The 27,275-nt window shown below is 42.6% G+C and overlaps 1 protein-coding gene across 2 annotated transcripts in view; it reads left to right on the forward strand.

Annotated features, from left to right (window-relative positions):
• The window catches only part of MYRFL (myelin regulatory factor like), an 872,690-nt gene that overhangs the window by 401,206 nt on the left and 444,209 nt on the right, over nt 1–27,275 (forward strand). For both annotated transcript variants that reach the window (XM_085652512.1, XM_085652513.1), the window contains exon 8: nt 16,335–16,411. In XM_085652512.1, the coding sequence (XP_085508638.1) occupies nt 16,335–16,411 (77 nt within the window). The remainder of the gene's footprint in view (nt 1–16,334; nt 16,412–27,275) is intronic.

Below are 27,275 nucleotides of genomic sequence, written 5' to 3' on the forward strand. Positions count from 1 at the left end.
ATCTTCAACCTTGGAAACAGCGAAATCAGTCCCTTCCTCACCACCATACTAAATACCTCAATCAACACCAGGACCTTCCCAGAAGCATGGTAGTATGCAGAGATCAGGCCCCTCCTCAAGAAGCTGTCAGCAGACCCCACCAACCTCCAGAATTACCATACTATCTCCCTCCTCCCCTTCCCAGCTAAAGTCCTGGCGAAAGACATCAACACTCAACTTACCAGCCACCTGAAAAGACACAACCTACTCAACGCATCCCAGTCAGGCTTCATAGCCAATCACAGCCTTGATCGCAGCCACAGACGACATACGAGCACTACTCGACAGAGGCGAGACAACTGCTCTCATCCTCCTAGACCTCTCCAGACCCTTTGGCACGTCACCCACCACATCCTCATCCAAAGACTCCACCAGATCAGAATGACAGGCAATGCACTCAAGTGAATAGAGTCATTCCTCACAGGATGTACCCCGAAGGTACGCCTCCCCGTTCACCTTACCCCTCCAAACACATCATCTGGGCTGTATCACAAAGCTCTTCCCTGAGCCCCACCCTCTTCAACATCTACAGGACTCCACTCACAGACATCGTCAGAACACACCACATCAACATTGTCTCCCATACCGACAACACCCAGCTCATCCGCTCACTATCGTGAACCCCACTCAGACAAAAGACAACTTCCACAAATGCATGCAAAATTTTGCACCATGGGTGAGAGACAGCTGCCTCAAATTAAACACTGACAAGACTGAAGTTCTGGTCTTCGGCAGAGACCACACTCTAACTACTCCTGGTGGCCCTCGGAGCTTGAAGCCACCTCCCCTACTCAAACACCACGCACGCAACCTAGGCATCATTCTGGACAACAAACTCACAATGAAATGCCAGATAAACACAGTCACATCAGCCTGTTTCTACATGATCCACCTACTCCGTAAGATTTTCAAATGACTCCCCACTAGCACAAAGAAAACAGTCACACAAGCCCTCATCACCAGCCGACTCACCTACAGCAACGCACTCTATTCAGGCACCTTGACTGAACTCATACAAAGACTCTAAACCATCCAAAACACAGTGGCCAGATTCATTCTTGGCCTTCCCAAACAGTCACACATTTCCACCCATCTGAGGGAGCTCCATTGACTCCCCGTACTGTAGAGATGCCTGTTCATACTCCTGACCCACGCTTACAAGGCACTCGACAACATCGGACCCCACTACTTGAATCACCATCTCACCTTGCACCAACCCACGAGAACCCCTCACTCCTCACATCTGGCCCTCACAAGCACACCTCGTATCTGCTGCATCTTGAGGATCCTCCTTCTCCTATCTCACTGCCAGATCCTGGAACTCCCTATTCTCCACCTTACCACCACTCCATCTCTAACCACCTGACAGAAGGAACTCCAGATCTGGCTCTTTGACCGACATGGCTTTCCAGTGCCTGGATACCCCTGGGGTGATTAGTAGCGCTCTATAAGTACTGATTCAATGATTGATTGAAAAAAAGTAAAAAGAACATAACTTAATACAGAACAGTTGCAAATGGACATAATCTGGTATGCTGTGAAATAGCGGCAGTCAGAAAACCAAAACACTGCAAAAAGGAATTTACAAAAGCATTGGCAGGAGATGGGATCTGATAAAGATGGACTGTCTATAAGAAGCACCCTGCTATCACATCAGGCTCAAACACAAAGGCAACACTAAAGTAATTATAAAGTAAAATCAAAAACATTAGCACTGAAGTAAATAGCTTATGGGTGGATGTGCACCTTGTGAGAGAGCAAAATGCAGTCACTCAAACTGAAGTTAACCAGTGGCTTAAGTACGTTGACCCACTGCTCCATGCTATGTGCAGTAGCGGACGGAAGCAAAATGTTAATGACACAACAACAGACGAATGGATGAAGAGAGGTGGCTGAAAGTCACTATATCTAAGTATATTATACATATTTTAGTAAAATGAAAAGGTTTTGGCTAACGCCAGACCTAAAAAAGAAATTGCCCTCCAAGATGATCAGACTCTTGCCTAAAGGGACAGTAATTTCAAGCTTAGCTGTGTATCACAAAAACCACCTCTGCAATACTATGGAAAATATATAATAATATTTATTCAATATCACATTATTCACACAAACATGAATCGTCACAATATTCTCATTTCATCATAAAACACAATTGAAAAATAAAACATCTTAAAGTTTCCTTATCCATAATACTTTAAAATACATCCCACTTTCTTATTGTAGCACCTCAAGAGCATTTTTAACACAAATACTTCATAAAATATCAATGCAGTGTTTCAGTTACAAGTTTAATTCATTGCATTGATTCCAATTCGTAGACTATTCACAGAAATGTCATTGTAATATGCAGCCGCTATATATTGTTTTAATTTAAATTTTTATTTTTTTATTTGCATTTTCAAAACAAAAACAGTAACATCAGTTACAAACAGTCAGTAGTCCCATCCTATAAAAACCAAGCAGTATCAGCATCATTAATCATGTACAGATTACATTTCACCCACGACCCGCCCCCCCAACAAGACATAAAAAATCACCCAGTACTTTAGCAGAATGCAAATGGAGTCATATGTAATCACACGAGCAACCAGTTATAACCAACTGAGAGCGGGGCTTGTGATGTGCAAAGTGTGTAGTCCAGTGAAGGAACTAATGCCAACGGTCCGGCTATAAAATCGTTAGAAAAAGGAGAACCGCAACCCTCCCAACCTTCCAACCCCACCATCCCCTAGGCAGCCTATGGGTTCTCTTCAGCAGCCTGTCTCTCTCGGGCCCAAGTAAGAAATGGTTCCCAAATGTCACACGGTCGTGATGTGGGAGGCATAAGTTCCCAAAAGGTGGTGAGCTGGGAATACCCATACGTAATGTCCCTGATCCACTCCTTAAGGGAAGGCACTCTCTCTCTTCCCCAGTGTACAGCCACTAGTCGTTTAGCAAAAAGGAGAAGTAACACATGCAATTTACGAATTTTAACAGGAGTGTCCTTTACGTAGCTCAACAGCCCTAGTTAGGGAGATGGAGTGGCAGGTGCGCCAGTTATCTGATGTATCAATGCGAAAATCGTGAACCAGAATGTCGACAGCCGCGGGCAGTCCCAGGCGATATGGAAAAAGTCGGCAGGACTAAAAAGACAGCGCCAACAGCTCTCGTCATCCCGAAGTCCCATGCGATGAAGACTCACAGGGGTTCTGTAATAGCGGTGAAGGAACTTAAAGTGAATTAAACGTAGTTTGTAGTTCGGGGAGAGCTCGGAAAGTTGTCGGCAACAGTACGACCACTGTTCATCAGTAAGCGGTTCTTGGAGGTCGTGGTTCCACGCCTGGAGTGCCCTCAGCTGTGTCAAGGGTGCCGTGTTTTGCATATGTGTGTATAACCGTGTAACAAGTTTACGGGGTGAGGGTGACTTCAACAGGTTTTCCAAGGCTGCGAGAGGCGTCGGGGAGCGCAGGAAACTTTCGTGTAGGGATCGACAGGCAGCCCTGAGCTTATGATATAAAAATAGTTCAGCGAAAGGCACCGACTGGCCCTCTTCTGCAACTGGTGGAGGATGGAAATTTCCATTTGGGTAGAGATCTGCGAAGGTGCGGAGATTCAGCTTTTGAGCCACAGTCCCGCCAATACTATCCCCGAGGTGAGGCAATAAAGGGTTATGCGCCAGCGGTATAGATGGAGCATAGAAGATGGGGATACCTGCTCTCTTCAACAGCTCGTTCCATGCCCAGCGTAGAGCTGTCTATGTCTTCCCTGGGGTGGCTGTAGGGCTGATACAGGGCGACCCGCAGCGGAATAGGTGCTGCTGCATCAGTCTCAACGGCCACATGAGGCTGAAAAGGGGTCGGGTGAAGCCAATAGTGAAGCAACTGTGCTTGCGCACACCAGGCATATAATTGCATATCTGGAGCACCCAGGCCACCCTGACTCAGCGGGAGCATTAAAAGATCCCAGGACAACCGAGCCTGCCCACACAAGCGAGATCAACAGTTTTTTAAGAGTACGGAAAAAGGCCTGCGTTAGTGGAACCGGAATATTGGAAAATAAATAAAGAAACTTAGGCAAGACTATCATTTTAGAAAGGGCAATTTTCCCCACAAGAGAGAGGGGAGTCTGGCCCACAGTGCGACCTTATCCACCAACCACGTGATGGCACGCCCATAGTTTAAGTTCCACACCGCTTACAGGTTTCTACTAAGCCAGATGCCCAGGTATTTGACGGAGTCTCCTTCCCACTTAAGAGGGAATTCAGAGACGTCTGGGGCAGTGTTGTCTGTCAAGGGGAAAATAACTGATTTGGCCCAATTGATAGAGATGCCGGAGAGGCCACCGAACCTGATGAATTCCCGAAGGAGAGGGTCGAGATTCACTGCAGGGTCAAGCACGTACAAGGTGACATCATCTGCATAGAGCGAGATGAGGAGACTCCGGGTATTGAACCCAATCCCCCGGGCCGTATGATGTTATCGCACACGCGCCGTGAGCGGCTCCATCGCGACCTCAAAAAGCAGAGGGGACAAAGGGCAGACCTGCCGGGATCCACGTGATATAGGGAAAGGCTCAGATAGGAGGCCGTTCACCCGGATCCTAGCCATCGGTTGGGTGTAAAGTAAGAGAATGAGATTTATGAATAGCGAACTGAAACCCATGCGGCCCAGGATGGCAAAAAGGTATGGCCATTCAAGCGTGTCGAACGCTTTAGTAGTGTTGAGGAACACCGCCGCCGCTTGCACATCTGGGTGTAAGCAGTTTAAAACAGAAAAAAAGTCATAAGGTTCTGGGAGGTTGTCTGCCCAGGAATGAACCCCGATTGATCGGGCCCTGCAATTAAAGGGAGGAGGAGTTGCAACCTGTTCTGAATCAATTTAGCAAGGATCTTGACATCCACGTTGATTAAGGATAACGGCTTATAGGAGTCTATTTCAATGTCAGGCTTCTCAGGTTTCGGTAAAGTTATGATTATGGCTTCCTGCATGGAGGGTGGAAGGATGCCGCCAATAGATGCGGAGCAAGCTCCTCCGCGTAGGCTTCATAGAAGGCAGTAGTTAGCCCCTCAGACCCGGGGGCTTTATCAAGCGGCAGGGTTCTAATCACCTGAGCAACATCCTCCACCATAAACGGAAAATCTAAATAGTCTCTATGCCTCTGACTAAACCATATGGAGATCGAGGGAATCAAGAAAGGATTGCATACCTTCAGGGCATTCCGATTGGGTGGTAGTGTAGAGAGTGGAATAAAAAAGGGAGAATTTGTCGAGAATAGCCTTCTGCACTCTAATAACCCTCAGGGATGTAGGCAGTGGAGCGAGGGGCACGGACCATCGCCGCCAGTGTCTTCCCCGGCCGATCACCCTCACCATAACGTCTGGCCTCAGCGTATTTGCCCAAAAATGTGACCTCACGTTGAGCCTCCTCCTCAAAGTCCAGAAGTTTGGATATCAGAAGGTAATAACACAAATTAATGTAGGTGGAGGCCTAAGGGAAAGATTTTTTGAGTACAAAATTGTAGACCAGCAGGTTGTGTTTCCCCTAAAGAACAATAATCACAACACTGAAACAACCTGGGTCTAGGGCTGAGTAAAGAAAGTACACAAATTGGCCAAGGTAAACCCCATTACAAAAGTGACAACTCTATAAGAGAGCCTCTCCTTAAACAGGACCCATCAATCACTTAAGGTGGTTAATTGTTATTATCATCTGGGTCTGTATGCTCCAACCTGCTGGACCAGTTCATGAAACAGTGATCCGGTCACTAGCATGGAAAAAGCAACACAGGAGGATCGTCACCTGATCCCTCACGGGTATTGTCTGGGATGAAATCTTACCCAAAGAGCAAAACGGGAGATCCTAATTTCAGCAGTAAAAATAATGATAGAGTGAATTTAAAAATGGCTAAGGATGCTCAAAGATTCTTTATTGGTAGAGGATCCTTGTCAAGGTTAAGAAGCAAAATGGCAATGTGGCATAAATAATTTTGTCATTATGCTATTGTCCATAGCATGATCGGTCTTTTTCTTTTTTTTTTTTTTCTTTTTTTTTTTTTTTGCAATGTGGCATAAATAATTTTGTCATTATGCTATTGTCCATAGCATGATCGGTCAACATGTTTCTGCCCACAAAAGATCAAATAGTATCAGGGCTTTCGTCAGGACCTAGATTACTGCTGTGGTTAAATGTGAAAACGTGTCAACAAAATATTCAAAAAGGGTTGTGTGAATAAACTAATCCTACCGCACCGGTCAGGTCAGGAACAATCAAAACCGGATACCTGTGGAAAAATAAAAAGATACAATGGCCCATTGTGTACAAACATAGTCAGGGGTCATTAATCCTAAATGACCTTAAATCACGCATATATTAATGCTGAAAGGCATTCAATATGGTAAATTGAATTGCACTTACCCATATCAAGTGGGCGCTGCCCTCACCTCAACCTGGTCTCAACTCAGGGAAAGGGGCCCCGCTCTAAACATAAAAACAATAGGAGAGAAAACAGGTAACAGCTAGTAATACCTGAAAAAACTCTCCTCTTGAAGGCATGGTGTAAAACATGAGATGCACCCAAGCAGCGCAATGGATGGCAAAGCTGGTCAATCAAAACGTAAGCAGGAAAAATAGGAAGTAGAAGGACCCAGACTGAGGTACCTAATGGAGACGGTTAGGTGTTCAATACCGTGCTAACTGTTAAGTTGTTACTAGGTAAGTGGAAGAGCCACATGGAAAAGAATCTCAAGGAGACAAGCCTCTTAACAGATTTTGCAGGTCCCTAAAAGTTAAAGGTCAGAGCAGACTTAGACAGTATAAGTAGGAAAAGTAATCTCTCTACGCTATCAAGAGTTTAAGACCAACGAGAGATTTAAGCAAATCAAATCAACTAGAGTGCCACAAACCACCCAGTCCATACACAGCAAAGTATGCAGAGTAACACAGTCCAAACTCACCTGTCCTTCGGTACCCCGGGGCGGTCTATGAATCAAGACCGGAGGTATCGGCGGACGAGCCAAAACTGTCTATTTATCCCTCTATCTCCGTAGTCGATACAGGTGCGATGGACCGGATTAGGAGTCCACACAACTGCCTGTTCACAGAAAAACGGAAAAACGCGCATGCGCAGAGAAAGGAACGCTAGCCTGCAGTCCCTCCACCGCGATGCGCATGTGCGGTATCTGTCATCCACTCTATAGTGTGCCCTACCTGATAGCATTTGTAGTGTGGATGGAACGAGTCAGTGGATCTCATCAGAATGTATTTGAATCCACGAAACTACCTGTTCTCGGTAAAAACGCATGCGCAGAGAAAGGAACGCTGGCCTGCAGTCGCTCACTCGCGGTGTGCATGTGCGGTATCTGTAACCCACTCTATAATGTGCCCTACCCGCTAACACTCGTAGTGTGGATGAAATGTCGCTATGAGTGATCAAATAGCAAACGAGTCAGTGGAACACATCAGAGTGTATTTGAATCACCCACGATAAGCATGTGCGGTATCTGTAACACACTCCATACACCACTCAATCCTGTGCCCTGCCCACTCGTACTCGTAGTGTGGATGGAATGTTGCTATACGCGATCAGATAGCAAACAAGTCAGTGTATCACATCGGAGTATAAATAGAGTGGTGCTTGGGATGCCGTATCTTACAGTATGTGAATACCCAGAGTCCTTCACTTGGGGCAGTGTCTTATCGTCTCAGAACCAACCAAGAGTGCTCAAGGTCAAATACAGATAACAATGGGCATTACAAGCAGTCTCAATAAGGTGAGTGTGACTAAATCAAAAGCTCCCAATAGTATCATCTATCTGACATGCAGGTCAGTCCAACTCCTTAAAGCTCTTTGTAAGGAAATACTATAGCAACACTATAGCAACAGCCAAGGAATCTCATCATTCAGACCCTCGGTATCTGAGTGCAGTCTGTGCACCCACCTCTGCTCTCTGAGTAAAAGGAACTTCTGAATGTCAGTAATGTGAGGTGGAATGCATGGTTGTTCAAGAATGACCCACTGTAGCTCATTCTCCTTGTGGCCCACTGATAAAAAATGGTTAGTGAGCTTGGTCGCACTTTTCCTGCACCGAATCGTGCTCTTGTGCTCCGAGATTCTCACTTTGACCTTACGTGATGTCATGCCCACATAGTTCTTATTACAGGGGCATTTAATTAGGTAGATCACCCTTTCACTATTGCAGTTCGTGTGTGCTTTGAGGGACCAAGGTCTACTTGTCCCAATATCTACCTCAGTAGTATGCCGAGTTTGAGGACATACTGAACAGGTCCCACATGGGAAATGACCCACAACTGGCGGTAATCCCCACAATGTAGTTGATTCTGGGTTCTTCATTAATTTAGGGCGGGTATGTACCAATTGATCTTTCAAATTCGAACCCCTTTTAAAGGCAAAGAGGGGAGGAGGTAGAGAGCTACCCTCAAGTTTGAGTACCCTCCAGTTCTTTAAGATGCTCTTCTTGAGTGCATTAGAGTAGTTACAAAACGTGTTGACACAAGTAATCCTTTTGTTGTCTTCGGTGGGGCCCTGTGTCCTCTTCTCAAACAGAGCCTCTCTATGGTTGTTCCTAGCTCTTTTCATAGATGTCTTGACGATCTTCTTAGGGTACTGCCTCTCCTGAAGTTGTGTGGACAGAAAGGAAGCATGTTCATTGTATTTGGACAATTCAGAGCAATTCCGCCGAATGCGAAGAAATTGCCCAAATGGAAGGTTCTCCCTAAGAGCTCTGGGATGGTGGCTCTGGAAATGAAGGAGGGAGTTCCGTGCCATAGGTTTCCTGTAGAGTTCAGTGCTGAGAGTGTCATTATTTGGGCTGATCCGTAGATCCAAAAAGGATATGCTTTCTCTTGAAAAATCACAGGTGAATTTCAGGAACCTGTTCATGTTATTCAGCCAGGTGTGAAAATCTCTGATTGTCTCGATCGAGCCCCTCCAGATGACAAAAATATCATCAATGTAACGTTTCCAGGTCAGAATATGACCTAGAAACGGATTTGTGTCAGAGAGGATCTCGGTCTGCTCGATCTGGTGGACATACAGGTTCGCTAAGGATGGTGCGAAAATGCTCCCCATGGAAGTCCCAGAGACTTGTAAAAAGAGATCCTCCTCGAACTTAAAGAAGTTCTCTTTCATGGCTATAGTTGCACATGTCATGATGAAGTCCACTGGAGTTGGGCTCTGCAGGGAGACACCTTCAAGGAGCATTCTTATCGTGGTTAGTGTCTCATCCTGTGGAATACATGTATACAATGACTCCACGTCAAAACTCACCAGAAAGTCTTGGGTGACATCAAATGGCATCCCGTCCAGGATGCGTAGCAAGTCTTTCGTGTCTTCAACAAAAGAGGGCATGGTTCTTACAAGGGGTTTCAAGAAGAAATCTACAAAGGTAGATAGGGGTTCAAGAACAGACCCTATCCCCGAAATTATGGGTCTACCAGGTGGAGGAAAAACCCCTTTATGTATTTTGGGTAATACATAAAAGTAGGGGATAATAGGGTATGCTGTATAGAGGAACTGAGCCTCATGCGCAGTAATCCAGCCATGTTCAAGGGCCTCATCTGTCAGATTTTTTATGGTCACGAGAAGTCTCTTGGTGGGATCCAGCTTAATGCGACGATAGAAACTCGTGTTGTTCAGTTGTCTCCTACATTCTGATTGGTATGCATCCGCATCCATAATGACTGTTGCACCCCCTTTGTCGGCAGACTTTATGACGATGGATCTGTCATCTGCTAACGACCGGAGGGCAAAACGTTCGCTTTTGGATAAGTTGGAAAAGGAGCGGTTTTCATTTTGAAAAATGATTTCAGCATCTCTGAGGACAGCCCTCTCAAACGTTAATACTTCCGGAGGGACCATATGAACAGGTGGAGTGAAAGTCGATCTAGGGCGTAGACCAGTATTGGACTCATCTTCTTGGTTGTCTTCTAATGGTTTATCTTTGAAGAAAGCCCGTAATCTGACTTTTCTAAAGAAACCCGCGAGTTCTTGTCTTGTCTGAAATGGGTCTCCCTTGTGAGTTGGAACATACCCAAGTCCTTTTTCAAGGACAGAGGTCTCGTCTTTGTTGAGTATCCGTTTGCTCAGATTCACAATCAGGCTGTCGTGTTGCTGGGACCCGCTACTGGAGGATCCTTCAAATTGCTCCGTGTCCGAGATGCCGGTGGACTCCAATGTACACTGGGCTGTGCTGATCTTCGCCTTCCTCTGGACCGACGTTGGCCCTGCCCTAAAAAAGGCTGTTGTTGAAAGTTATCCTGATGGAAAGGGCCTTGGAAGCCAGGATGAGGAAAAAAGGGCTGTGGATAATTAAAAGGACCTGGAGGCCACCATTGTGGTTGTTGTGGACCCCCATAGAAATTACCTCTTCTCGGACCCCGTTTGTTCCAATCATGCTATGGACAATAGCATAATGACAAAATTATTTATGCCACATTGCCATTTTGCTTCTTAACCTTGACAAGGATCCTCTACCAATAAAGAATCTTTGAGCATCCTTAGCCATTTTTAAATTCACTCTATCATTATTTTTACTGCTGAAATTAGGATCTCCCGTTTTGCTCTTTGGGTAAGATTTCATCCCAGACAATACCCGTGAGGGATCAGGTGACGATCCTCCTGTGTTGCTTTTTCCATGCTAGTGACCGGATCACTGTTTCATGAACTGGTCCAGCAGGTTGGAGCATACAGACCCAGATGATAATAACAATTAACCACCTTAAGTGATTGATGGGTCCTGTTTAAGGAGAGGCTCTCTTATAGAGTTGTCACTTTTGTAATGGGGTTTACCTTGGCCAATTTGTGTACTTTCTTTACTCAGCCCTAGACCCAGGTTGTTTCAGTGTTGTGGATATCAGAAGGGCCAATGCGTCAGAGTCGTCAGAAGCATAATAAAGTGTTTCAAGATCCCTAATTTCCTTTTCAAGGGAAGCAATTGTACCGCAAATCGCTTTTAAAACCCCCGCCTGTAGAGCTATGCATTTAGCCCTAATGCACTCCTTAAAGGCCTCCCAAAGGGTCGCCACCGAGTCCACCGAACCATGTTCCAAGTGGCAACATCGTGTGATACAAGCCAGAAGTCCAACGTCGACCAGGCTCCATGATACTCCGATATGCAAGTGCCCTCCCGAACCCCTGAGTGTCTGCATCTCCAAACATCTACCAAATTGCTGTCTGCTAATATGGTGTTTAGCACTGCGCTGGCAGCCGGGTGTAAAGTGCAGGATGCCCCCTTTCTGTCTAAATCATCATTTAATACCACATTAAAATCACCCTCCCATATGATAGTTTTACAACCGGTTGCTTTAACTCGAGCCCAAATGTCCTGAAAAAACCCAGGAGTGTCCACATTGGGACCGTATAGTGTAACAATAGCGACTGTGGTGCCTCTCAGTGTTCCCAAAAGAATATTGAAACGCCCCTCAGGATCGGTATGTATCTCCCCTTCCTTCCATTCCGGGCCCCTTCTAATCAATACAGCAATCCTGCGGGAATAGTTAGAGTATATAGAGGAGTATATCTTACTCCAACGGTTATGTCTGAGCCTGGGGAAAGGTGTAATATTAAGATGTGTCTCCTGCAACATACAAATATAAATATTGTGCCGCACCAAATATGCCTGGACAAGTCTGGACTTTCTGCCATCATTTAGACCCCGAATGTTCCATGTTAAAAAACTTAGATTGGCTGCGTGATGACTAACCAGGTACATGTGAGCAGGACAAGGACGAGAGTGCTGCCGCTAAAAACTGCGATTATTAGATTGCAGGCAGTTAAGTGACGGAAAGACATACTGGCGATTAACAGAACCACATACCCCACCTTCCACCCACCACCCACTCCAACCCCCCAATCAGGTTGTAGAATACCCACCCAAAAGAACAAACAAAGAATCAGAATACTTACTAAAGGGAGCTCTCCCATGAGGGCATGATGATGCCAGCGATCTCCCCCGTAATAGAACAGGGTGGCCGAGAGTGCTTAGGAGAGCACCACAGTGTTAGCCATAACCAAACCCAACAATGGAGGACATCCCGTTGCCTAGTCACACACTACCCCACTTAATTAACAGTAGGTCAGTCAAAACTGAATGATGATGCCCGGAGCTCTCCCAGTCTAGTAGCTGAAGGCTCAGACAGTGGTAAACTTACACTACCCAAATCAGTCGTTGTCACTGTGGCGATCAGTTTGTGTCTCTGTATGGCCGTCGGACTGCTTATTCCTCTTGCCTCCAACATGTTTGGGAAACTTCAGTGCCGATTTCGCATTCGTGAAGAAGTGGAATGTGCCTTTGTGTGTCACTTAGAGCTTTGCAGGGTAGAGCAGTGAATATGGAATCTGTGCCTGGAGCAGAATACACTTGGCTGGCAGGAATTTGCGTCTTGCGCCTGCACAGCCGGAGTAAAGTCGGGATAAAAGGAGACGTTGTTTCCTTTTTTGTGCAGTTGACCCTTTTTCCCGGGCTAGACGAAGGATGAGGTCGCGGTCTTGATAATTCAATATTTTGGCAACCATGGGCCTGGGAGTTGCTCCAACCGGTGGTTTAGGACCCAAGGAGCGGTGGGCCCTTTCCACCCCAAAGACAGATGATAAGTGAGGATCGAAGAGTTCATGAAGCAGGTCAGCAACGTAGGTCTCCATTTTGGGACTGGCCGTTGTTTCCGGGATCCCAGTGATACGCAAATTATTTCTGCGGGACCGCGCTTCCAGGTCCTCATTTTTAGCATGGATGACACCCAGGACTCTGTCTTTGGTCTCTACCTGGAAATCATGAAAATCCAAATGACGATTTTCCAACACGTCCAGACGTGTCTCATGTGCCCCTACTTGCTGCTTGACTGCATCCAGTTGGGAGGTGAGGGTGTCCAACTTGGTATCTATATTCCGTAGACTGGACCGCATCTCTAGCATGAGGGTGCGTTGATCTTCCCCCTAGACCTCTTATTTTCTAAATTCAGCTTTGGCTGCTTGGCGTCTTGCTTATCCATTGCGCGGCGATTAGGCCCATGTGAATCCCGAACAGCACTGGTCTAGCAGCAACTTCTCGGGATGCGCCACGCGCCGGGAATGGGCATTCAATACACTCCAAAAGGCCTCAGCCCTGCCACACAGGTGCCTCCTCTGTCAGCGGATCCCCTTCACCAAGCAGCCCAGATCCAAAGGAGTCTTCCAGTCACGCGTGGGCTCCCCCGCAGCAGCGACACATCACAGCAGCGTAGGCACACTCCGGACGAACCCCTCTTTCACCGGCGCTGCAACTTCAACTCACTGACTACTCCAAGCGCTGCGGTATTGCCAGGACCATCACCCATGCAGACTCCGCCACCAGGTAGCAGATGGCCCGATCAAGGGGACTACAATGATTGACCAAGTAAGTCCTTATCACGGCAGCTCCTCAGTTCTTGGGAGGTGTTGATCGGATCAACAATGCTGCCACGGGTGCAAACAGCGCAGACCGGTGCGGTCATCCAGAAAATCACTCAACCTGTCCCTTCAGAGCGCAGCCAGGATCCCTGCAGTAGCGCACCACAGCCAGATGTCAGCACCAGTTACGAGATCCCACCAGCCGCCGCTCAGTTAGAGCCCACGCAGCTGAACACAAAATGGCGCCCAGAGCTTTTGGGAAGGCCTGCATCTACCGCCAAATCTCCAGTTCTGCCAGCAATCCCGCCAGTTCCATCTTCCACCACCAGCATCCAATTAGTCGGGCCGGCCCCCCATGGATGACCACGCTGATTGGAGAAGTCTGAGAGGGCACCGCAGGTGCAAGATGCGGCGGGGAGACGCCGGGGCTGCCGCTGTCGTCCCGTGCCCTCTGCGACTGGCTAGCGCATCCGCCCAGACTCCGGGGAGATGTTAAGGGATCCGAACCTCTTCTCTTTTGTGAGCGTCGCTTCACAGTGGCCCTCTTCTTGGCTTGGACCTCGGCCTCAATTTCAATTCGCCACCGTGCCGCCCTCCAGAGGGCAGAAGTCACCCTGGTCCGCTCGGCACAACTCTGGCTCGCCCTCCGCTGCAGATGGGACAACGATAGCCCCGGACCAAACCATCGGCACCTCCAGCTCCTGGTAACACTCCGGGCGTAGAATTGCACCATGGATACTCCCCATGTGTACGGATAATTGCAGGATAAATTCCCGGCTGGCGGAGCTCGCTTAGCAAGCCGCCATTCCACGGCACCGCAAACCACGCCCCCCCAGCTGCTATATATTTCACATTTATCTTGTTACTTAGTGTACACTCTTTGAATAATTGATATGTACAGTCTATTGCAGTTCTTTATGTAGCCTTCACCATTTCCTGCTACATAGTTCGTACTTAATGCTTTAAATGAATGCCCTCCTTTGATACCAAACTATTTCCCTCTACAAGTCAGTGATCACTTCATTGTTCACCCTTTTGTAAAGGTTCTTAATTCGGCGGCAGATCACTTCATTCTATTTTTCCTTCATATATACTCCCTCACTCACCTTACATTTACTAAGTTTTCCTTGACATACTTTACAACTGACATCTACACCTTAAATGTTCACTCTGCACCATCCAGTTCTGATATTCAGTGACACACTTGTCTATCTGTTTACCTCTATAAAGACTACAGACAATACACTATAGATGACAGAAGATTGGACCTCCCTAGTGTAGCATCCTTCACCTCTGACCGCTTTCTAGGTTCCATAGCCAGTATGGATTTAAACTGTATGATGTACATCACTGCATGATGGTGGTATTCCGTAAACACAACTAAAGATTCCCCATGCCTGGGATCTCTTGCAGTATGTCCCCTGGTCTCAGACATTTTGGTCAAATTTCATGGGTCAAGGCATTTTGCCAAGGACACCCATATTTATTCTATTGCACTACAAAACCTTTGGATGTGTGCCAAACTGCTCTTTAAATTTGCTAAGACGATTGCTTAAAATATCCCAAAGCTATTGCCTTTGATAATGTACATTACTTCTTTGCTGTTCTGCTGCCGTCTCTTCATTTTCATTCATCTTTGTTTAGCTGTTTTATTGTTCCTTTGCTTTGTTCCCCAGCTACATTGATGTTACATCATCAAAGATCTCACAACTGTGCAGTTTGTCTGCTGAATCACGCAATTTATGGGTGGGGAAAGTGTTTCTCCAAATTACACATGGCAAATATATGTTGCATTTATACCTGCAAAAATTAAATGTAGACTTGGTACATTTCAATATACCTTAAGGGCTGCACATTTGAATTCTTTTCAGGACAAAGCCTAGGATTCGTTGAGAAGTGCAAGAAAGATAGGAATGTGCTCTAAACGTAATAGTAACCCACCATAAAGAGATTTTTAACTTTCTAGGCAGCCGAGTAATGAATCAGAACCTAAAATAATCAATAGATTTCCAATGAAACATGGACAACTGACAAAACATCTCCCCAGTTCTCCATCTGTGGTGGGATCCCACTCCCTCTTTGTTAATATGTGTATATATTTGTAATATTTGGGAATTTTGTGACCTCTTTGTCAAAGGCCCTGGATTGAGTTTCTCTGGGCTTTCTCAAGGGTGACTACGGATCCAGTGCCACAATCAGACTATTTTTTTAGCGACCATTCCCATTACCCAATGCGAGATATATGTGACAATTAGTGATTAAATGGTGAATACTCTCACCATTTTGATACAAGAAGCAACTCAAATGTTGTGTTCATTACAAATAATGGTTTTAGTTTTCTAATCTCAGCAAACTAATATCTCTAGACATCAAAAGGAATAGGAGAAGTATATTTTAAAATGTACAACATAAGGGCTCCCATTATAATTAAAGGATTTCTTTAAAAGCCATATTTTAAGGCAAGTCATACTTGTTTAAATGTATTAGGTTTTGAAAATCCCAGGTTTTGTCTCACTTATATTATGTGAAGGCCTTAAATACTTAAATTGGTGTTTTATTAAAACTACTGCATTTTAGAATGTAACATTTTGTACAAGAGAAATATGTATAGTTTTTGTAATCTAAGGTTTATTAACAGAATCTGTTTTGGTAATCTAAGGTTTACTACTATTATTAGTCACAATCATGGGCTGCAAGATAGATGCCCCTCTATTACTGAATATTTATTCCAGTTTTTTAAAAATCCTTCAACACACTCTGTAAGATTTAGTGCTTACCCAAAAACATGGGTTGCTATTTAGCTATCGCATATTCCTGAATTTTGGATCCAAAAATGATTACATTTTTCAGATGTATATGCCAATTGTTTTAAAGTGTGAAGTCTTGGCCTTCTGATGTTTTAATGAATACATGTTATCCTTTGCTTGAAAAAATAGGTGGAAGCTATCAACCAAGTCATCACAATTGAGCAGTCTCAGTCAGACCGAAGTAAGAAAACGTTGAATCCTGTAATGTAAGTTTACTTGTGGATTTTCTAGAGATATATATATATATTTATTAGGCGCTGGTATTTTTCATTGATGTTATGTTATGCTAATTAAATTTATAAAGTGCATAGCTGTCCCAGCAACAGGGCTTCCCAGCACTGACCACTGGACCAATGTGCCAAAGCTGAAAGAGCAGTAAAGGGAATCAGGGCCTCTAATAAATGAAATGCCAGGTTTTAAGCTTTTTCCTGAAATCAGAATGCTTCCGGCTATTTCTCAGCTTGAGAGGCAAACTGTTCCAAAGGGCCGGAGCCAAAGCTGGAAAAGAGCAGCCACTTGCACGTTTCCTGTAGAACTGGGGAGTCACCACCAGATTTAGCTCGGTCAAGAGAAGTGCTCTGGTTGGGAGATAAGGTCACATTAGATCAGACAGGATGGGAGCACCTTGAGCTTTCATGATCCTATATGCCGTGTTAAGGGCTTTAAATTGAATTTGATTCTCCAACTGCAACAGGAGCAGCTTGTGAAGAAGCCCTGAAGTGAAGCAAAACTACAGGAGGAAAAACAGCAATCTGGCTGCTGCTTTTTGGACCGTCTGTAATCTCTTTAGGATAGATTTCTTGCAACCTAGATAGAGGATGTTGCAGTAGTCTAGGTGGGATAGCACGAGAGATTGAGTAATAATCTGACGAATTCACGGTTGAAATCGGCCTTTAATAGGTTTCAGTCTTCTCAGAAGACCAAAACAAGTACCTGCCAGAGTGGTGACTAAGGGAGTCGTGCAGCCATATGCCCACATTTTTCACAGAAGATTTGAGTGCGGGGGGGCTAGGCTGTGCAGCCACCAAAGATTTCCCCAAGACTGATTGTGTTTTCCAAACAGTAGGATCTCTGTTGTACTGGGATTTAATTTTAGACAAATGTCATCCATTAAACGAGCCACTGACAACATACAGCACTGAAATGTAGTCATATCCTTTAAGATAATCAGTGGAAAAAGAAAAGATAAGGTGGGTATCATCTGCATATGAAAAAATCTCTTAAAACGTACTACAAATAAAGTATGATCAGATAGATTTCCGTCACCTTCACCCTCTGTTATCACCATCCCCACTCACCCTGACATGTCGCCCATGCCTAACCTCATCTCACACCCACAGTTCTAACATCTTGAACTCCTAGGAGGAAAATATTGCCATTATTGACTACTATCCATCTATAATTATGTGTGGTGGGCCTCCTGTATTAGGTGCAGTGTGTGAGTACCCTAGGGGTATTTTAAAGCACTTAAAATTCATGATTTCTCTCCTCTGAAATGCTTTTTATTTGCTGGAAGATATTTTATTGTTCTCATTTTCATCATGAGTAAAGAGACTGAGATTGTAAAGAAGCATACCTCAGAACACATGTATGAGTGCATAACAATCATTGCACAGCCACACCATGAGCTTTGATTACTTTCCATTCATCTTCAGTAGGTATGCTTTCTTAATTATTTAGGAATTGTAACTCACATACATTTCTAGAAATGCCGCGAAGCATCTTAGGCTAATGTTCGTTGTTTGGGCATGCATTATTGAATCCATATCTATTCTACTGGTAGTTTATCTCATTTGTAAACTCTGCAAAGTTTTACTTTGTATATTGTAAAGTACCAATATCTGTATCTTTTATTCTGATATAACGGTTATAGATGTTTAAAGCATTTTATATGGAGATTATGTAAATCCAAAATTGAACAGTAGTATAATTCTATGCTGGGAAATATTACAGACAGTCCTATAGGAGTATTCACAGACACAAGAGCAGTGTTGGCCTAGACAACCACACTGATATTAATACTTAGATATCAAGCAATATCACTTAACCTCTTGTGGTTCCACTGTTTAGGACCATCAACCATAAACAGAAAACTCTACAACAGAGGGAACACTTCATACATTCAAAAACCATTATTTTCTGAAAGTTCAATAGTTCAAATGATCAACATAGTTGAATGGACAAGTAATTATTACTTATTTTCAGACCATCATGTAACGGGAGCCACAATATGGTATCCAAAATAGTTTTCTTTTTTTTTCATCGAACATCGCACTCCAGCCCAGCCGACGAGCTGCGTCCTAAAAAGGACTTCATCCGGGTTTGTGAAATCTTGTATAGCTATTAGAAATCAGTATGGACCAATAAACATAATGTAATCTTGTATAAGTCGCTCCCAAGTGGCTTCTGCAGAGTAATGCAGAGATGCATGTGACAGCGCCGACACAGGAACATTTTCCTCCATAGGAGTCTTGTAAGACTTCAACGGGTAATTAATGTGTCCTAGGGACTGATTGTGATGCTCCTGATTTTCATGCAATATAGCTCTTTGAGAAATCTTTGCTTGAATGAGAGGGTTCAATGAACACTACAGCGGTAGAAAGGAGGGGGGAGTGTATACTCTGAAGTCCCGTCCCAGGGTAATGGAAGCAATGGAGGAAAATATAGTGTGAATCTTCAGAAACGTCAAGCAGAACCATAGAGACAAGACTTAAATGGATTTTAGGAAGTCTATGGCCCAGTATTTGAAGTGATACTTTTTTCACCTGATAACATTTGATGCTACAGGGGTCTAAATTTATCAGGTGTGATAAATACATAAGTTTCCCACCTCGTCAACGGGTAATAAAATGCTGACTTTGTTGCATATCACACCAAACGTTCATGATATTTACCATGCATTTTTCCCTTGGTATATTTCAGAAGGTGTGACCAGGGCATATATGTAACTGATGTAGAACACAGTTCAGGATATTCTCTGTGGCCACATTTTATGCTAAGATCCTTAGAGTAAATAAATTAGAAATGTTTCCTTCTTTGAGACTGACATATTTGTATATGGTAAGGGCATGTACAAACATAACTTAATGTGGAGGAAAGTGCTAGTGAAACTTAATGAAGTTGGTCAAAAGTAAACAAAGAGAAATGCCAACTCCAGGTAAAATCCAATTTGTTAAGATGCTGTGAAAACAGAAATTACTAGGTGGAGTGAAGAAGACTCATGAACCAGCTAAACAGGAGTTGAGATCCTTTTTGAGCTAACAAAAACTGTTGTTAATTAGTTGATGAAATATTAGATAAGGTGAACCTATGAGGGCCCAGATTAAAAAAAGAGTGAGCTATATGAGCTCAGTTGAGTTTAAGATGCCATTTGAAGCTTTTTAATTATTTACAGTTATTATTAAGTGTTGTGTATCTCACACTAGTTACTTTTGAGTTTATGGTAGAATATAGAAATAAGAGTTACAGATAAGAGAGTTAGAATCCAATAAATGACTGAAGGGTCTCAGTATATATCCTTCACTAGCTGCTCCTGGGATGTGGGGTTTAATCCAATGCATGCTGGGACTGTCCAGATTTCAGGCATTTCATGGCAAGGTGGCAGTTTGGTTCCACCCTGTGCCTTGGGTTCTGTTAGTTTTGTAGGTTATTCCATCTGAAAGTTTAATGTGGCCTAAGGCTTGTCATAGTTGAGTGCATGTTTCTGTTGAGTATGTAGTTATTTCTCAATTTTCACAAGTATTTTGGGCCTCTGCCCCATTATGCCTCCCGCTTTTTTGTACTCAACTTTATTCTTTTATCCACTGGGAGCTTAGTTTAACACTTACATTGAGTAGGCTTACCATTACTAAAATAATTTTCTTAATCAAGGATGTTAGTATTTCTGTATTTGAAGCAACACTAGTACTAGTATAATATAGATATTAGATGGTGAGGAGAAAAAGGATAGTTGATTTTGCTGCTAGGATGATTAGAGTGGCTTATGTTAACTACTCTATGAAAGAACGGCAAGCTGTGGGATGCTGATAAGCACCCAATCACTTCTAGTTCGAATTGTGTGGTGTAGCTTTATCATTAAGGACTGATCACATAACCGAGTTTTAGGATGCAATCTACCTGATGTGTTGAGTAAGATGGTAGAATAACATCCAGGGAGAAGGTCTATGCACAGCAAGAAGAAGTATTCAGTGAAAGGTTCAGTGAAAGATGATATCTGCAAAACCAGAGATCCCATCAGAATAAAATTGATGCATGAATGAATGGCATTAAGCAAAACAAAGGAGCCAGATCATATTACATTTGTGTCCAACATGGTTGGAATTGGCTGCAGGACCTTTGGCTTTGTTAATACTTATTTTGTTTTGTCAATCATTTTTGAATTATGGATGCATTGTATGATGAATGGATGCATTGTACAAAAGCCTATGTGTGTGTGTGTGTGTGCGTGTGTACATATATATATATATATTTTCACTGAAAAAAACAAAGGTTACAGGGACGTTATAGTTAGGCTCACATTTCACTCATAAACAACCATATAAATGCAGCAGTTATAGTTACATGAACGATCTATAACTTACGTCCCGAAATGCACTGCTAATGATCTCACATATTACATCACTCATGACATAATCAGTGACATCACTGATGACATCACTGATAACATCTCAAATTACATCACTGATGAAATCATCCAGTGATTGTGAGTGTTTTCTAAAAGTTTATGAGTGTTAAACATATTACCAAGGTACCATCAAAGTTAAATTAGTATACTTTATGTACTACTAATGAGTGATACTATTTCAAACATATATTATGTGAGTGACTGCACCACTGTGTGTTTTCATGTGTGAGTGGGTGTCTGCGTGGGTGTATTGGTATGTGAGTGGTTGTGTGATTAGCTGTATGTATAAGTGGGTGTGTGAATATCTGTGTGGGTCAGTGAATAGCTGTATTAGTGAGTGATTGGGTGTGTCAGTGAATGTATGTGTGAATGAGTGGCTTTGTGAATGGCTCATGGGTGGGTGAGTGGGCATGTGAGTGTCTGGGTGAGTGAGTAGGTGTCAAAATGGCTGCATGAGTGAGTGACTGGGTATGTAAGTGGCTGTATAGGCGAGTGAATAGCTGTTTGAGCAGGTGTTTGGTTAAGTGAGTTGGTGTGTGAATGGCTGTGTTGAGAGTGAGTGTCTATGTGAATGGCTGTATGGGTGAGTGAGCGGATGTGGGAGTGCTTGTATGAATGTGTGCATGGGTCTGTAAGTGGGCATGGGAGTGATTGTGTGAGTGCTTTTATAGTTGAGTGAGTGGTTAGGTTGAGAGTCTGTATGGGTGAGTAAGTGGGTTTGTGAGGGCTGTATAGGTGAATAAGTGAGTGTCTAAGTAGCTGTATGGGTGAGTATGTGGCTATGTGAGTGGCTGTATGGGTGAGTGACTAGTTGTATGAGTAGCTGTATGGGTGAGTGAGTGGTTGTGTGAATGGCTGAGTGAGTGAGTGGGTGTGTGAGTGGCTCTATGGATGAATGAGTGGTTGTGTGAGTATTTGTATGGGTCTGTGAATGGGTATGTGAGGGGTTGTGTGAGAGTGGGTGTATGAGAGGTTATATAGGGGTGTGAGTGAGTGTGTGAGTGTTGCTGTGAATGATGTAATTTGAGATGTCAGCAGCGATGCTATCAGTGATGTCACTTACCATGTCATGAGTGATGGAATATGTGAGGTCATAAGCAGTGCATTGCAGGGGCGTAAGTTATACTTAGCTCAGTAACTGTAACTGCTGAATTTCTATGGTTTTGTACGAGTGAAATGTAAGACTAACTATAACATCCCTGTAACCTTTGTTTTTTTCAGTGAATTTCTGAGGTTTTGTTTATTCTATTTCCTAACTATACTGGACTTGTAACCGTTATTTCCTAAGTATAACATCCCTGTAACCTTTTTTCAGTGAATTTGTTAGGTTTGTCAAATTACATTTGTAATATATTATCTCCTTCTAATAATATTCTTTTTGTTAATTTGTAGGATTTATTTGTAATACTAAGGGGCACATGCATCAAGCTTTTTACCCATCGCAAACGGGCCGATTCGCAGAATTAGAAAGCCATTTGCGATGCATGAACCCAAAATGCAATTGCAAAATAGGTAATCATAATTTTTGTGATTACCTATTTTGCGAATGCATTTAGGGAATCGCAATTTGAGATTCTCTAAATGGAATACAAGAAGCATTTTCAAATGCGACTTTGCATTAAGGAATCACAAATTAGCATCAACTTCAAGTTGATGTTAATTTGCAAAACCTTAGAAAAATGCACAGAATTGCATATTTCTAAGTGCCATGTGGCGCATATGCATGCCCGTAGGGCATGTGTGTGTGCCACATGTGCACACTTATCTTTTTTGATGGTGCATTAGGGGGGCCTTAGGCCACCAAGCACCCTTGCAATTGCATTCACAATTTACAATTACCTATTTGGTAATTGCAAATTGCAAATGCTTTCCCATTCATTCCTATGGGCCTCTATGCCCATAAGAATGAATGGGAAAGCATTTCCTAAGCATTTCCTAATAGCGAATCGCAATTTGCGATTCGCTATTAGGGAATGTCTAGGAATCGCTATATTTTTGCGAAACCTACATGCATAAGGAATTACGACTCCTAAATAGCAATTTCTTAAATATCGCTATTAAGGAATTGCAATTCCTTATCTTGATGCATGTGCCCATACGGGTATTGCAATTATTTTTCTTGTCTTTTTTTTTTCTTTAAGCTTTTTAAATAATATAGATATTTTATAAATAAACTTGTTATCCATTTAAAAGTATAAAAACCACATACGCACTTAATGTTAAGTAAAAGAAGTTTTTTTAATGTTTTCAAATAATTTGTGGGTTCCAAAACACAGACGTCTGCTACTCTAGGATTTGTACTCCCGTTCACGTGATCGGAAAGAATACACGAGTCTAGATCCATGAATTTGACGAAAATGTTACAAGTTACTACCCACATGTACATCCCTAAGTTGTCATTATTAACAACAGTGGGAACATATTTACAGGTATATATAAACCCTCATATCTATTTTCCCAAAAATCTACTCATTTTACCAGTTTTGCAGATTTGTGAATTTACGTAATGGAATCGTGAATTCAAGCGATAACACACCCAAACCTTGCCTTCTGATTGGATGCATTAGGACCCCACCCTTCCACATGGAAAGCTACACCCAAAGACAGTTACTTTTCCAATGAAGCCTCTAGATGGAGTATTGAGCAGCAGCAGTTCTGTGCATTTAGACAATGGCTGAAGCTACATCATTCATCCAAGATGAGGATCCACAACCTCTTGAAGATGAAGAAGAAGACACACCACCTTGCAGAAAAGAAAGTGATGTGTGAAAGCAGTTCACTATACCTAGAAGGTATCAGCAAAATATATCAAGTGCACAATTTGTGGCAAGCAGTTATCCAGGGGCACTGCAAAGAAATATTTGCATGGGACAAGTTCTATGTGGAAGCACCTAAAAACAATTCATGAGAGGGTATACAAACAGATGATGCAAGAGAAATAATTTGTAACCGGACAGATGACCTCTACAGCAGCCTTAGGAGAACCATCTTCAGCTGCACTCCCTACAATACCAGCTGCCTTTGAGGAATTAACTGACATGGTTACTCACTGCACGAAATGCCACATGCTTGTCACTGTAAAAATGTCTTCTGTGGGCGCATTATTATTATAATATATTATAATATAAGGAATATCCATATGGATAGGATTTGAGATATAATCACGTGATCAAGGCTTCTCTGCAAGCCGAAACATGTTGTGAATAAACACCCTTGGAACATCGACTACCTTGTGGAATCTGTGTCACTTAGAGCGCACATCAATGGGAACCTTTTGCTGAGAATTACTTACCGGCGTGCTCTGCCGGTGTGTGCGCCACCTCCCTCGGGGCCCCAGCGGTCGGAGGGAGCAACTGTGTAGGAACATATATATATACATACATACATACATACATACATACATACATACATACATACATACATACATACATACATACATACATACATAAATACATACTGTGGGGTAGGCAAAAGAGATCTGACATTCATGTCATATTTTACCACCCAGACCACGTCAGTGATCCATAGCTGTGGTAAGAATAACCATGTGGCCAATATTTAAGGGAATACTCTTAAAGAAACTGTTACATAGAAGGTGGGTTTATTCATTCAGTAATGTCCCTAAAATTTGAATATAGTTAATATGGGACATAACATTTTTGGGTTCAGTGGAGACCCCTTAGTGAGACTTGACTGATTTTATCCTAAAATATATATATATAAAAAATTGTAATAAAACTATTTTTCAAAAATTACATTCAATTTATATTTGCTCATAGGACTGACTGATTAGCGGGACCCTTTTGATTTTAATATTTCCACACCTGGTGAGGTGGGATAAGGAGTGACAACCCTTATGGACTCACATGAATGGTAGGTTAAGTCTATCTGGGTTATCTTGTAACCAAAGGGAAGACTAACATTGATGAGATTAGATGTTTTCCTAATTGGAATTTTATGTTTCTAGTTTTTAACTAGGAATGTACTGCTGATTCATCTGTACAAAACTGAGAACAGCCTGTATAATCAACCTCACCTTTACACTATAGGTGAGTTCAGTAATACAGTAAGGCTGTGGTATGTAGGGTTGATTGATTGAACGGATGACCGGTGGTATACTTCCCAGTCCAGAGTGGGCAACATGAGGCAAATGAACATGTAAATCGATTTAATATTTATGTACTAAGTTCATTAAGGAATACAATTCTCCTAGATGTTTGTTAATAATCTGATAAGCAGGAATATTGTATAGATTGTATGTAAAACAAATGAATCTGTGACTGGAATGAAGGGGGTTCTAGTTGATATTTGATTTCTGTTTCCAAACAGGTGAATTTCCTGAGTTGTTCGTAAAGAGGGGTAGATAATTCATTGTCCTGAAGAAGGTGGCTTCATTCTGCTTGTGTACCACCGAAATGCGTCGACACTTGTCTCTATTGGGTTATATTCAAGGAACAAAGTGTTGCTTGTATAAGATCAAATGATGTCAATACCGTTATTGATTCTTTCAATTAACCACTGTAAATGACAAATATATATGTCTTAAATGATATCTTCCTTTGATGTTTTTTAACACTGTGTGAAACTATTGGAGGTTCTGTTTTTACTGTTTTTAATGTGACTTTGTATATATACCTATGGGTTTGTTTTTAATTTAAAATTAAACTTGGAATTTATATGCATTTGCTTTGGTTTTTCCTTTCGAGACTGGTGGAGTGGTATGTTGTGAATGCTTTTGTATAAGTGTATAGAAAAGCTGGCTACTTGCTCTCCAAGAATAGTTATCTTTTCAAACCTGCGCATATTGAATACAGTGAAGAAGCTTTGCTGTGAGTTTTTTTCTTTGCAGTCAAAGACAACAAAATGTTTGCTGAAGAGTGAAGTCCCCTGATTGTTTACATTTCCCCCATCCTTACCCTTTTCACTGTCTTCTTTAGTTTTTGTTCAAAAACAAAATAACAAGAATACAATTTAAAAACTGTTAAAAACCCCTTCTAGAAAAAAAGGTTCTTGTTAGAACCATCATCGACTCAAACAAAAAGCTTACCCTGTGTTTTTAATGTGTCAGTGAGTTTATCGGTGTGACAGTGGGTGTATCAGTATGAGTGTATGCCTAGCTGTGGTAGTGTATGTGTTAGTGTATGCATGAGTGAGTCTCTGGGTATGTTAGTGTATGCATCATTATGTGCATGGGTGTGTTAGCATATGAATCAGTGTGTTACTGGATGCATTACTGTTTGGCTGGGTGTGTCAGTGTCTCATTGCTGTCTGCCTGGGTTTGTCAGTGTGTCCAGAGGTTTGTCCCTGGGTGTGTCTGTGTATGCTTGGTTGTGTTATTGGATGCATTGATGTTTCTCTGGCTGTCAGTTTCTGAATTGATTGCTGAATGCCTGGGTGTATCGATGTCTGTATTGCTATGTACCTGGGTGTGTCAGTGTATATATCAGTGTATGCTTGGGTTTGTTATTTGATGAATTAATATTTGGCTGGCTTTGTCAGTGTCTGCATTACAGTATGCCTGGGTGTGTTAGTGTGCACATGAAAGCCCCTGGGTGTGTCGTGTCAGTATCTGCCTGGGTGTGTTAGTACAGGCATTACTGTTTAGCTAGGTGTGTCAGAGTCTGCATTGCTGAATGTCTCGGTTTGTTAGTGTTTGCATTGGTATGTCCATTGGGTGTTTTAGTGTATTTTATTTAACTATTATTAACCATTATTAACTATTTACAAATATAGTTTTCTACTCAATCTTTTCAAACATATGCATATATATCTCTACAACACCACAAAAGAAAGTGATGTTTGGAACTACTTAACTATACCTGCTGGGGATAAGACGGTAACAGTAAATATGTGCAGGGTAATATTTACGACATACAGTCATCCAGCCGCACTGCCAAGAAGTATTCACATGGGACAAGTCCCAATTGTAAACACTTGAAACCAATTCATGAACGGGTGTACAACTGAATCATTCACAAGAAACTTAGTGCAACAGAATATTCCACCACTACAGCACCCTCGGGAGAACGTTCATCAGCTGTGGCCATCAGAATACCAGCAACCTATGAAGATGTGAACGAGATGATAACTCACTGAGCGAAATGCCATGTTTGTCGCTTTTAAAATGTCTTATGTGGCTCAGTTATCCCTGCTACTGCATCTGTGTGACTAACTGTATAGTTGTGTGAGTCCATGTATGAATACCTGTATGGGTGTGTTTGTGACCCTTACATTAAGTTAATAATAAACATTTATCACTTTACAAGTATATTGTTTTAACATATTGCAATACAATTTAAACCAAACAATTAACAAACAAAATAACATAACCTAATTAACTATTTACAAATACAGTAACACACTGAAACTTGAACTTCTACAAAAAAAGTAGCACCATAGGAAGAGAAGAGATGATTCCTAGAAATGTATAAGAAGAAATAGATGAA

Source organism: Triturus cristatus, chromosome 4_1, assembly GCF_964204655.1.
Source record: "Triturus cristatus chromosome 4_1, aTriCri1.1, whole genome shotgun sequence".
Lineage (NCBI taxonomy): Eukaryota > Metazoa > Chordata > Amphibia > Caudata > Salamandridae > Triturus > Triturus cristatus.